The following is a 13,643-nucleotide window of genomic DNA, read 5'->3' as shown; positions in this document are numbered from 1 at the left end:
AAATATTTAAAAAATAATTTAATTTAAAAAAAATCACTCAAACAAGTCTTTATATTCATATATCATGCTATAAAAACAAACGGGGCATTACTGTGACGTAAAAGAAAATGGTCCCTATCTCTTCCTTTTGTGACGCAAAAGGAAAAATACATAAAGGAATGTCTCTCCAACTATTTTATGAAGTTGGGATTTTCAATCTCACATTTTCACTTCAGTTTTTACGCGTTTAATCCATAACAATTACATTTCATAAAATTATCCTTTGATACAATGTATGTGTCAGTTATTTTTTATTTTTTAATTGAGAGAAATTATTTGGAAGCATAGTTGAGGTCAAACTCGATTTCTTTGTGTATAGAAAGAACACAATTATTTATTTTTATTCAGTTGTCTTCTGGTGTATCTATCGGTTACAATCAAATAAAGATTAAGACTAGTTTGTGTAGAAAACGTAAATATGAGAATAGCCCCATGACGACAAAGTCTCTGTTTAAGGTTTAGGATTTAGAGTTTCTCTACATTTCTTAGACTCATTAAATTATACCCCCATATTATTTTTATTATCATTATTTTCGTAATATAAAAGTTTGCTTCTTTAAAATTTTTTTATCGTACAAAAATAAAATTTGACTTGTCTACAAAATATCACTAAAAATTCTCTTTTAATTTCAGTTACCACAAAAAAATTATTATACAAAGTTTTTTCTTGCATTTTTTTTACCAAAAATAAGAAGGCCCGAATCCGCGACCTCTTAAATGAGTATGAAAAAACTATATTATTTGAACTATAACTCATTGACCTTTTTTTCTACCTAGTCTATTTCCGTTATATTATTATTAATTACTAATTTAATAATCAAAATATATCACATTATATTTTTTATTATAATTTAAATTAAAATAATTATATATTATTAATACAATTTAAATACAACTTTTAATATAAAATTAATAAATTATTTTCTTTTCTTCACCTATTCTATTTCTCTTAACTTTTTTAACTAATATACCATCATTTTTACTTATTATCAAAATATTTTGCCATAGTATATAATATGTATTATTTATTATTTTGGCATTCTAATTAAAACTTAAAAGACACCTATCTAAAAAAGTGTTTTTATAAAAATATATATTAATTCATAAAATGTTCATTATACAAGAGACGCTAAAACAGAATACAAATCTAATCTTTTTTTTTCTTTTATTTGATAAAATTTTTAATATTTATTATAAAAACATTATATATTATTAGTTTTAAAATTTTATAATTAAAATTAAAAATTACGAGTATAAATATTAATTAATTATTAAATTAATTATTTATATATAAATACACTTGTTTTTAATATATTTTTTGTATTTTAATATATATTTTATATATATTATGATTGAATATTATATTCGTGCGTCATCAAGAATGTGACTATCATGTATCTAATTACCCCCTCATCCTGCAAAGAAGTAATCTTGTTCCTCCTTCTTCTGGTCATAGTGGTACCATGAAAATATTTAATATTTCTGTCATTATACTCTATCCATTTGCATCTAGACTTTTGAAACTTTAACATTTCTTATTAGAAAAGGAGCTCTTCATATTATTTTCAAAGAGTAACTTTGAGATCTTCTAGATAAGGGTTGTGATTCACACTCAAGTTATTCATAATGTCATGCAATCTTCTTAGAATCCTGCTTTCCCTTCTAAAGATATTTCCATAGACGGTAGAATTTCATACTCTAAGAGAATCTTAAAAGTTTGCCACACCTCGGAACCAATTATTTTCCATTTTCCAATTATTAGAAACTATATTATTAAAGTCCGGATGAGATAACCAAGATGCTAAAAATTTGATTGGTCTTTGCCCACTGTTAGGTGAAGGAGCAGTAAAGAGTTGAAGATAGAAAGGAGCATGATCAGATTTTAACATAGGTAAGTGCTTTATCTTAGCTTTCGAAAATTTGATCTGCCAATCCATGTTGCTCGGACCACGATCTAATCTTTCCACCAAATTTCCTCTCTTTCGGATAAAGGGATATCCTGAGTATCCCAAGTCTAAAAGTCCACAATCAGAAACACACTCCTGAAACTCAACACACGCATCATTAAACTGAATAGTTGCTCCTCCTTGTCTTTTAAAATTATGTATCAGCGCATTGAAATCCCTAACCAGACACCAAGGGAGACTATTCTGCGAAATTAGCTCCCCCATATTCTTCCAGGGTTCTTTTCTATGTAGTCTCTAGAGATCACTTCCATACACTCTAGTAAAAACCCATGGTTGTAAGTCCTTTCTTAGCATTCTCATATGCACGAATTGTTGATGATTCGGCAAAATATCCACTATCTATTCATCAAAATTTCACAAACACCAAATACCTCCAGAGTATCTTCTAAATTCCTCTACAAAACAACTGTCAAAAGGTAATTTATTTCTAATATTAGTCCTCTATCCCCACTAATATGAATTTCAAAAAAACCTAAAAAATTAACATGATACTCTTTTAATATCTCTAATTGAAGTAGTAAAAGAACTTCCACCAACACTACAACAATTCCAGATTAAGAAAATTATTAAAAGAAATAGGAAAAAGATGTTACCAAAGACGCAGTTCAAGTAGAGTGTAGCTTCCCATTGGTCAAGCTCAAACTGAGCTCCTTAGAGTTACCCTCACTGTTTTTTGATGATCCTGGATCTTCAATCATGGGATTAGTTGGGTTCTTTCCTTGACAATTTGCAGCCATTTCCTTCACATTAGTGATCATAGCATGTTGAAAAAGTTTCAGATTGTTGAAGGAGGACGATGCCATTTGCTTCGCCATGCCTTCTTTTATGATCTTTCCAATTTCAAAAGCTTCCCACTATTTCCTTTCTATGATACTCATTTTGTGAAGGTTCTCACACTCCATGGCTTCTTTCTCTAAATTTTTCGAGCTCACTTTCTCAGTTAGAGGAGGAGCAGATGTTGAGTCAGAGGGCACCAAGGTATGACTCTGAACTAGTTTGGTCTTTATTTTATCTTTGTTCACTTTTCCTAACCCATTTAGCCCATTCTTATTATCTTTGGATTGGTCTTTCATTTTTTTATGGGCTTTATATGGCGTTAAAGTACAAGGCCCATGTTGCTCCATTCTAATATCTGGTCCATTTTGCATGGATTCCTCTACGTAAAGCTCCTCATGCACAATCTCCTCGTAGATTTGTTCAGTATATTCCTCATTAAGAATAATAAAATGTGATCCGTTAGAGTTTCTAGCTTCCAAATTAGAAGAAGATCCTTTCTTATTATTAGCACCCTTAATTTTCGTGTTAGAATTTTTTCTTACTCGCCTTCTTACCATCATTCAAAGTCCAAATTCCGCAGGATCTTGATTTACTTGCTTTTTTTCACCGATTATGGGGCCTCTTGACCACCATTTCTAATGTGGTTCACGCCGTCGCCTTCAGTAGATGATGTACTACCACCCTTGCCCGCTGTGGATGTGTTCTCCGGCACCACCTTGTTGTCTTGACTTCACTTCAATGATCCAATTGATGGCCATATTTACCACACGTAAAACATAAAAGATGTAATCCCTCATATTCAACATTTAGAGTATGATCAAGAACAAAGATTCTTGGAATTAGTTTTATTGATAGGATCACTGATAAACTCCAATTTTGTGGTTTATTTTGTGTTTAATTTAGGGGATTTTATCATCTTTTCTCACATTTATTCAATGAAATAGCATGGTTTTGTGAATTTCTCCTAATTTGTGCTTAAAAGTAAAAACATGCTTTTTAGGGTTTTAAATCGCTAATTTTAATTCACTTTAATTCCATTCGATACTTTGATATGTTTGTTAAGTGATTTTAGGATTAGAAGGCAAAGATTGGGTTGAAGGAATGAAGCAAAAGCATGAAAAAAATAGAGAATTCGTGAAAAAATGAGGATTTGCTGAACTCAAGGCCATGCGCACGCGTCATCCACGCGTACGCGTGAGAAGGAGGTTCGCCAGCGAACACGCACGCGTCACTCACCGGCACGCGTGAAGAGGAATTTTGCAATGCGACGCGTACGCGTTCCCCATCCGTACGCGTGACAAGCTGCATGTGACCTCACTAAAGGCAATACGCAGGAGGCGATTTCTGAGCTCAAAGAGGCCCAAATCCAACTCATTTTTTATGCTTATGAACCCAAGGATTGCAAGGGAATGGGGGAGCCATAGAATAGTTTTCATCATGTTGTAGGTTAGAATTCTAGAGAGAGAAGCTCTTCATTCTCTCTAGAATTTAGGGTAGTCTAGGTCAAATTTTCTTAGATCTAACTTTTAATTCTTGTTTTGATTTAGTTTTCTCTTTTAATTTCTTGTTGTTACATCTTTATTCTTTTAGTTTTACTTGTCATTTCCTTTATTTTATTACTTTTATGTTTATGAACCTTTGTTGGATTTTAATTTTCTTTTAATGCAATTTTATGTTTCCATGTCTTTTTATGTTGATCTTAGTTACTATTGTTGATTTCTTGCTTTTGTTAGTTATAGTTTTTATTAATTCTTGCATTTTGTGATGTTTACTTTTATTGCACACTAGGTGTTTGTTAAAATGCTTTCACTAGTTTTAGAGTAGTTTTCTTTACTCTTGGCCTAGGCTAAGGGAATTGAGTGACCTTGAGTCATTGGGTCTCATTGAATTGGTGATTTGAGAACCTTTAGTGGTCAATTTGATAACCATTGACACTAGCCTACTACTAAGTCAATTAGTAGCTAGGTTATGACTTATGGATTGATGTTGATCAAGCCTATTTGACGTACTTCAATCGTTGAAGTAGACATTATACGTACTTCAAGCATAGAAGTAGACTAAATGGGTTGGTCCCTCATAATTGTCAATACATGGTTTGTAGACAAGGATGGTGATCTCAATTCCCATGTCTAGCCAATAGTTCTTTCTCTTTCTTTATTAGTTCTTGTCATTTACTTTCTTGTTATTTACTTTTCTTGCCAATTACAAATCAAACCCCCTTGCATCTTTATAGCCAATAATTGAGTACTTCATTGCAATTCCTTGTGAGACGATCCGATATTTGAATACTTTTGTTAATTTTTATTAGGGTTTGTACATGTGACAACCAAATTATTAAAATTTGATTGAGAGTTCTTAGTTGGTTTGGAACTATGCTCACAACGAAGTTCCTTTTCTATTAAGAAATTTCTAGACTGACAATAATTCTCACATCATTCACTTCAACACAAATTCTTGCAAATTGTCCCCGAGAGTGAACGGAGGTTGCACGATCAATTTTAAGCATAATACCTAGGGTTGAGCCTACTCTCCTGAGAAAACGATGATTGTATAACTCAATCGGCAGGTTCGGAATACGAATTCAGGCGGCAATCTTCTTGACGACATTCTCAGATGAGATAAAGAAAGGCCTCCATCTCTGAAAATTAGGTAATGTTCTGCTATCATCCAAGGTCCTTCTACGAGCGCATAGTTATAATCTTCTTCATCAGTAGAGTGAACCAAAAAATAGTCACGATCCATATTTCTTACATTAATCTTATATTTTTTTACACCACTCCTCAAATTCATCTTTGGTGATTGGAATTATTGGACAGGGGTCAAAATGTTTATCCTCTTTATGAGGTTCTTCTTCATTTTTATACCAACAATTTTCTGAGTCCAATGCATTCTCATCAATAGACTCAAAATGTATCAAATCAAAATAAAAAAGTATAGAAAAATAACGGTTTTCTTACAACGTAAATAATAGGTTAAAAAAAGAAGTTAATTTTAATTTTAAAATTTAAATTTTGAATTAATTAAATTTATTCATGTTTAATGGGTTTGGAACGTAACTCATTGTTTACCTTGTTCATCATTTTTATTGTCTACCTAACAAAATTGAATCAAAATATTATAAAACAAGTTTCAAACTTACGAGCAAAATTTGTTCACAAAATCAAGTGTAATAAGGTATCTAATCATGATTATGTTGCTGTTATGATCGAACAACAAAGTTTGACAAGATAGTATCTCTAATCTCTAATTAAAATAAGATATCCATAGTTGCGGCAAATGTCTAATACTACCGTGCAGCATGGAAAATCATTCGTATCAGATACTTGTGTTGTTTGGCGCATTTGTCGAGTGCCTGATATATAATGACAGTGATAGTTCACTTCTTTGTTCTTTCTCAAATGTGAACGGATCATAGCACATTTGCAAAAAGGACAAAGCACGCAAACACAAACAATTTCGCTTTTCTTTTTTCCCTTTTTTTTCTTTTTATTTCTGTTAAAATTATAAGTATCTTCAAACCGGATATAATGTTGCATCAGTTGAATAGAATTATATAAAGAAAAAACATTTGCATCCTTATAAAACACTCAAGATTCTGATATAATATATTTCGGGTACAGAACCCCCAAGTACCAAGTATTATTATACATAATACACATAAGATAAGCATATCTTACAATATAGTGGGATTATTGTTTTGCAAAGTGGGAAAGCAAGAAAAACCAGTAAAATCCCCCTATACGATTCTAGCCACTACAAGCAACTTCCAATCAAAGGAAACTATTTATTTATTTATTTTATAAAGAGAGCTTTAGTCTAGTTTGATTCCCTTTTGCCTATCCCGTTAAGGCTGAGGAAAAGGAACACCATCTTATCTTAAACTACTTTTCTTGAGAGAGAACTTTAGTCTGATCTGATGTATGGTATTGCATTGGCAAAGTGCAAAGTTTGCAAGTCACAAAGTGCAGACGAAATCATCGCTCGTTTCAATATCATCCATGTCAGCATCTACATCAATATCATCAAGGTCCATGCTGCCCCCAACAAACTGCCCACCAGCTTCTTCTGGGTTATCCTCACTTGGCTTCCTAGCCTCTTGTACTATTGATAATATTTCTTCAACGTTCTGAATTGAACTATCATCATCATGGTTCCCACCAACATTTTGCAGCCTACCTGCACCCTCATCCGTGAATTCTAGTGGTAGGTTCTGTTGGAACCATGGTAGCATCTTTATCTCTGGTATGGTAATTCTCTGCATTATCATCAATCATGTAACACATAAAAGGTTGACATCATTGTTCAGGGTTAATTAGGTGGCTACTCCCACAAAGACATTTTCTTGTGAAGATAGTATTGTGAACTAAATCAAACATATTCCACCAAATATGTCAGACTATCTAATAGTTCACAATACTATCTTCACGTAAAGACGTCTCTGTAGAAGTAACCGTCTTATTAAAACAAAAATGTTATGGACTTATGAGACTAACACAAATAATGGTACCTTTTCAGGGTTGGCAACAAATATTCGAGATAGAAGGTGTCTACACTCTTTGCTTATACGAACGTAGTCTGGAATAGAATAGTGGACACTCAGAATTCGCTGTCAAAAATTACACACAAAAAAAAAATTAATAAATTGTGTGAGTTGTTAAATTAAATTGAAGAAGCAAAATAAAGAGAATATTTGTGAATCCAATAAAAACAAACCTGAAGAGTTTTTCTGAAGTTTCTTGGGTTGTCTGGGTCTTCAAAAGGATAAGCACCAACGAGCATCACATACAAGGTCACCCCACAAGACCAAACATCTGCAACCTAATCATTTTTCCAAACATCATAGCACATATTCGTGGCCAAACAAGAGAACAGCATAATTCGACAGACAAAAAAGTGAAGAAGCAGATGAGTTACCTTTCCATCATATTCTCTTCTTGACAAGACCTCTGGAGCAATATATGCAGGGGTTCCTACAGTGGATTTTGGCTGCGAGTGAAGAACAGAAGACTGAAACAAGATGGAAAAATAAAAAACAATATTAGAGGGTTTCCGAGTGAAACATGAAACATGTTTATTGAAATTATGTGACAAGTTTCTTGCCTTTGAGTAACCAAAGTCGCATATTTTAAGCCTTGGTGCTGTGCTTCCATCTAAAAGTGTGTTTTCCAGCTTGAGATCTCTATGGCAAATTTCCTGCCGGCAAATTATTTTACATCTTCAATCACAATGAAATTGAAAATCTTCATTGGATAATAATATACTGGGCTTGAGCAAGAATGGTTACCATTGCATGGCAATAACTGACTCCAGAAATCAACTGCTGGAAGAAATATCTTGCCTGTGCAAAGTTGCAAACAAAATAAGAATTTAAGGTGTGAAATATTCTAAAAAAAAAGGTACTATGTTTGATGAGAAAGGAGAAATAGTAGTACTATATTACTAAGTTGTCTTGTTTATTGAAAAATGCCCTTGCGTCACTGTTTATGTATACTAAAAGAATTAGAATACTAATATAGTGGCCTCATAGACAAAAGCACTGAAGCTTTCTTTATTTTATGATATGATGATGATGATGATTATGATCTACCTCGTCCTCGCTGAATCTTCCAGCACTACATATTCTCTCGAATAGTTCTCCTCCAGCAGCATATTCCATCACTATGGCAAGATGTGTTGGAGTAAGTAGCAACTGCCATGAACAACCCATCAAATCAAGTTGAATACTTTACGCCTCTGAGTCTGAGATTTCACCGATTGAATCCTAAAACGAAGATGGTTCTATGATTACCTCTTTGAACCTAACGATATGGGGATGCTTTAAGGACCTATGGTTGATGATCTCCCTCTGCACGTGCTCATCAATCTGCAAATCAAATCACACACACAATTCTAAGCCGTGATGATGACAAGTCAACTAAGAAGCTAAGAGAAGAGAAAAGAACAAACCTTGAGGCCTCTCTCAATGAACTTGACAGCATAGAAGTCACCACTGCATTTCTCTCTAACAAGCTTTGCTACACCGAAGTTCCCTGAACCGAGATCTCTGATTACCTCGTAACGTTCCATGGTTGACAGAGAACTTCTTCGTTCCAATGTTGAAAGTTTGGAAATCTAATACTACTACTACTACTTAAACTTGTTATTAAGAACAACCAGTTATGGTGTTAACTGAAATAGCAATATAATATTGTGTGAGCTGAGGTAAGTAATAATTTCGTTGGGAATTGATCAGTGTTTGTATGTGCTTGGCTTTGTAGTTGCATAAGTAGTACAACTCTCTGTAAATATTAAGTGTTTGCGTGGAGTATCGCATCTTTTTTTTTTTTTTTTATGGCCTACAAATTCCAATGTGCAAACCTCTGCATACAAACATTTTACCATTTATATAAAACAAATAGTAACTTAATACCGCCACTTGCACCTCTAAGTCTGAACTTTCAGGAAAGTAAACTTTTTTTTTTTTCTCTTTCATGTGGTATAATTGTTGCATGAGGGATGGAAAACATGTAGAATAAGGAGAGTGAGGAAGCTTTGAAGGGAAAATAATGCAATGTAAGAATTGGTCCGACGTGGCAATTGATTGTTGGATTAAGGAAAATCCGGTAAGGGATGGGGACCCCTGCCCTACTCTAGTTGCCACTTACCCCTTCTCTGAAGCAACCTTCTCTCATTCATTCATTTATACTTTTCAGTGCTTCACTGCTTCTACTACTACTTCTGCGGTTCTGCCTTCTCCCATTTCAACGGTCAAAACCGCGACTGGAGCGATCGGGAGAAGTGGAAATCTTAAACAGTAAAGAACACAACAACCAACTCTTACATTTATCTGACACCAAAATATTTCATATAGGTACAAAAAATCAACCACAAAAAAATTATTATATATTATTAATTATTAATTTAATAATCAAAATATATTACATTATATTTTTTATTATAATTTAAATTAAAACAATTATATATTATTAATACAATTTAAATACAACTTTTAATTTAAAATTAATAAATCACTTTCTTTTCTTCGCTTACTCTATTTCTCTTCATTTTTTTAACTAATATACCATCATTTTTATTTATTATCAAAATATTTTGCCACGATATATACTATATAGTATGTATTATTTATTATTTTGGTATTCTAATTAAAACTTAAAAGACACCTATCTAAAAAAGTGCTTCTAATAAAAAAATATATTAATCCATAAAATATTCATGATACAAGAGACCCTAAAACATAATACAAATCTATTTTTTTTTTCTTTTATTTGATAAAATTTTTAATATTTATTATAAAAACATTAGATATTATTAGTTTTAGAATTTTAGAATAAAAATTAAAGATTAAGACATAATTTATTTCTAAAATCTTACAATTCTATAATATATTATAAGTATAAATATTAATTAATTATTAAATTAATTATTTATATATAAATACTCTTATTTTTAATATATTTTTTATATTTTAATATATATTTTATATGTATTATGATTGAATATTTTATATTCGTGCCTCATCAATTCTTTCTTTACTTCGTAAATTTCTAGACAAAACCATTTTACAGTACATCACATCACAGTTTCTATCCTAAAATGAACAAGCCTTTCTACTTTATGGGATGTTCTTAATATACTTGGTTTTTCCCCTAAAAAACAAATCAATCCAAAGGTTTTTATTTTTGTTTTTGTTTTCTTTAAATTGAAAGTGTTTGGGGGTACTTTTTGACACATTGTTTGATATTTGTAACGAAAATAAAAAAATATAAAAATAATAGGCCGAAGATTAAACATAAAATAAAAAAATAGTTCTTTTATTCTTATTTTTATTGTTTTTCAATTTTAGAAAAAATAAAATAAATAAATTATGAAAAGATGTAGAACTTTAGGTAACGTTAAATTATTGAAAAAATAATTTGTTAATAATTTTTTTTATTTTTTAGCATATTTAATATTTTTTATTTAAAAAATATTTTTTACATAATAAATAAATAAATATTTATTTATATCCAAACATAATTAATAAATAAAAATTTTTATATTCAATATTTAAATATAATTTTTTTAAATAACTCAATTAAAAAAAACTCATCAAAACAAGTCTTTATATTTATTTATGATGCTATAATTAACAAATGAAATATTATTGTCACCTAAAAGAAAATAGTCCCTATCTCTTCCTTTTATGACATAAAAGGAAAAATCATAAAGAAATATTCCTCCCAACTATTTTATGAAGTTGGAATTTTCAATCTCACATTTTCACTTTAATTTTTACACTTTTAATTCATCACAATTATATTTATCTGACACCAAAAAAGTTACATACATGCAAAAAATCAACCACAAAAAATTATTATATATTATTAATTTTATAATTAAAATATGTTATATATTTTTTATTATAATTGAATTAATTTTTTCAGAATAAAAAAAAGCTTTTTTTGCTCTTTTTTTTATATATTATTATTAATTAATTTAATAATCAAAGTATATTACATAAAATTTTTCAATTAAAATTAATTATAATATTAATTTAATAATTAAAATATATAATATACCACTCTATTTTAATGCAATTAAAATAAAATTTTAATATAAAATTAATAAATTCACTCTCCACTCTCCTTTATTCACTCATTTTATTTTTTTATCTTTTAACTAATATGCCATAATTTTTACTTATTATCAAAATATTATTCTTTTTAAATTATTTTATTTAGATATTACTGTTTTGCCACGTTAGAATATATTATTTATTTTGGTATTCTAATTGAAAGATACCTATTTAAAAATTGCTTCTAAAAAAAATATTAATCCATAAAGCATTTATTATACAAAAGACACTGAAACAAAACACAAATCTAATATCTCTTTTTCTCCTTCAGTTGATAAAATTTTAATATTTATTATAAGAACATTAGATATTATTAATTTTTTAAAAATCTCACAATTCTTTAATATTACTATGAGTATAAATATTCATTAATTATTAAATTAATTATTTATATATAAATATACTTATTTCTAGTATTTTTTATATTTTAATATATAATTTTAAAATATAAATACACTTATTTAATTTGATGTAATTACAAGTGAATGAATTTTACAAGTAAAAAATTAACACACAGATTATATTAAACACATATCAAATTGCAGCAACACATTTTTATATATTATATCAATATTTTTTACACATTCATAATACTATAATATGTTTTAAATGTTAATATTCAATTAAAACATTATCTTTATCTCTATATTAAAAATAATTTCTGTAATTTTCTATGTATCATGATCGAGTATTTCATGAGTCATCAATTCTTTCCTTCCTTCATGAATTTTTAGACAAAACCATTTCAGAGTACATCAGATCATAGCTTCCATCCTAAAATGAACATGTTTTTCTACATTAACGGATCTGAGTACTTTTTATTTTTATTTTTATTTTTATTTTCTTTGAACTAACAAGTGTTTGAGTACTTTTTTTTTTGAGGCATTGTTTGATACTTGTAATGAAAATAAAAGTATAAAAATAATAGACTGAAGATTAAACATAAAATAAAAAAAATAATTCTTTTATTCTTATTTTTATTGTTTCTCAATTTTGGAGCAAGATAAAAAATAAATCATAAAAAATTTAAAATTTGTTTGGACATCATCAAGTTATTAAAAAAATATTTTTGTTAATTATTTTTTATTTTTAAGTATATTTGATACTTTTTAATAATAAAATAAAAATATTAAAAAATAAAAATATTTTTAAAAAATTTAATTTACATATTTTTTACATAAATAAATAAAAATATTTGTTTATATTTAAATATAATTAATAAATAAAAATAAATTTATATAAAATATCTAAATATAAAATTATATTTATTTTTAAAAAATAACTCAATTTAAAAAAAAAATCACTTAAATAAGTCTTTATATTCATGTATCATGCTCTAATTAACAAATGGGGCATTACTGTGACTTAAAAGAAAATGTCCCTATCTCTTCGTTTTGTGATACAAAAGAGAAAATGCATAAAGGAATATCCTCCAACTATTTTTTGAAGTTGGGATTTTCAATCTCATATTTTCACTTCAGTTTTTACACGTTTATTCAATCGTAGTTACATTTTATAAAATTATCCTTTGATACAGTGTATGTGTCGGTTTTTTTTTATTTTTAGTTGAGAGAAATTATTTAGAAGCATAATTGAGGTCAAACTCAATTTCTTTGTGTATGAAAAGAAAACAATTACTTGTTTTTATTCAGCTGTCTTCTGATGTATCAATCGGTTACAATCAAATAAAGATTAAGATTAGTTTGTGTAAAAAATATAAATATGAGAATAGTCTTATAACGACAAAATCTCTATTTCTCTACATTTCTTAGACTCATTAAATTATACCCCATATTATTTTTATTATCATTATTTTCGTAATATAAAAGTTTGCTTCTTTCAACTTTTCTCATGGTACAAAAGCAAAATTTGACTTCTTCACAATATATCACTAAAAATTCTCTTTTAATTTCAGTTACCACAAAAAAATTATTATATATTACTAAATTAAAAAAAATTTTTCTTTTATTTTTTTACCAAAGATAAAGAGATTCGAATCCACGACTTCTTTCATTTATTGGCCTTTATTTCTACCTAGTCTATTTCTCTTATATATTATTATTAATTATTAATTTAATAATCAAAATATATTACATTATATTTTTTATTATAATTCAAATTAAAATAATTATATATTATTAATACAATTTAAATACAACTTTTAATTTAAAATTAATAAATCACTTTCTTTTCTTCACTTACTCTATTTCTCTTCATTTTTTTAACTAATATACCATCATTTTTAT

General features: G+C 28.7%; 1 protein-coding gene and 2 long non-coding RNA genes across 4 annotated transcripts; 1 reads left to right on the top strand and 2 right to left on the bottom strand.

Annotated features, from left to right (window-relative positions):
* The first annotated feature begins 1,550 nt into the window (after positions 1 to 1,550).
* Positions 1,551 to 4,464, top strand: LOC140182348 (uncharacterized). The gene is made up of 2 exons (XR_011877973.1): positions 1,551 to 1,722; positions 1,874 to 4,464. It is a non-coding gene; the product is annotated as an uncharacterized lncRNA (long non-coding RNA).
* Positions 1,555 to 3,005, bottom strand: LOC140182346 (uncharacterized). The gene is made up of 2 exons (XR_011877972.1): positions 2,600 to 3,005; positions 1,555 to 2,412 (listed from the first exon to the last, which is right to left on the bottom strand). It is a non-coding gene; the product is annotated as an uncharacterized lncRNA (long non-coding RNA).
* A 1,886-nt stretch (positions 4,465 to 6,350) lies between the features above and the next one.
* On the bottom strand, positions 6,351 to 9,143 carry LOC112734369 (serine/threonine-protein kinase SAPK2). Of its 2 annotated transcripts, none has more exons than XM_025783643.3 (9): positions 8,730 to 9,143; positions 8,572 to 8,646; positions 8,371 to 8,472; positions 8,068 to 8,121; positions 7,884 to 7,976; positions 7,698 to 7,790; positions 7,497 to 7,601; positions 7,291 to 7,389; positions 6,351 to 7,038 (listed from the first exon to the last, which is right to left on the bottom strand). In XM_025783643.3, exons 1-9 carry the CDS (start codon positions 8,847 to 8,849, stop codon positions 6,739 to 6,741), a joined length of 1,041 nt encoding a protein of 346 aa, XP_025639428.1. In that variant the 5' UTR covers positions 8,850 to 9,143; the 3' UTR covers positions 6,351 to 6,738. The 2 variants fall into 2 exon arrangements, with proteins under 2 accessions (XP_025639428.1, XP_025639430.1); XM_025783645.3 differs by having other exon boundaries at positions 8,572 to 8,628; positions 8,730 to 9,005.
* Positions 9,144 to 13,643: the final 4,500 nt, after the last annotated feature.

Source organism: Arachis hypogaea, chromosome 3 (genome assembly GCF_003086295.3).
Source record: "Arachis hypogaea cultivar Tifrunner chromosome 3, arahy.Tifrunner.gnm2.J5K5, whole genome shotgun sequence".
Classification (NCBI taxonomy): Eukaryota; Viridiplantae; Streptophyta; class Magnoliopsida; order Fabales; family Fabaceae; genus Arachis; species Arachis hypogaea.
Note: the sequence above shows the minus strand (reverse complement) of the source record. Positions and strands in the feature narration are given on the sequence as shown.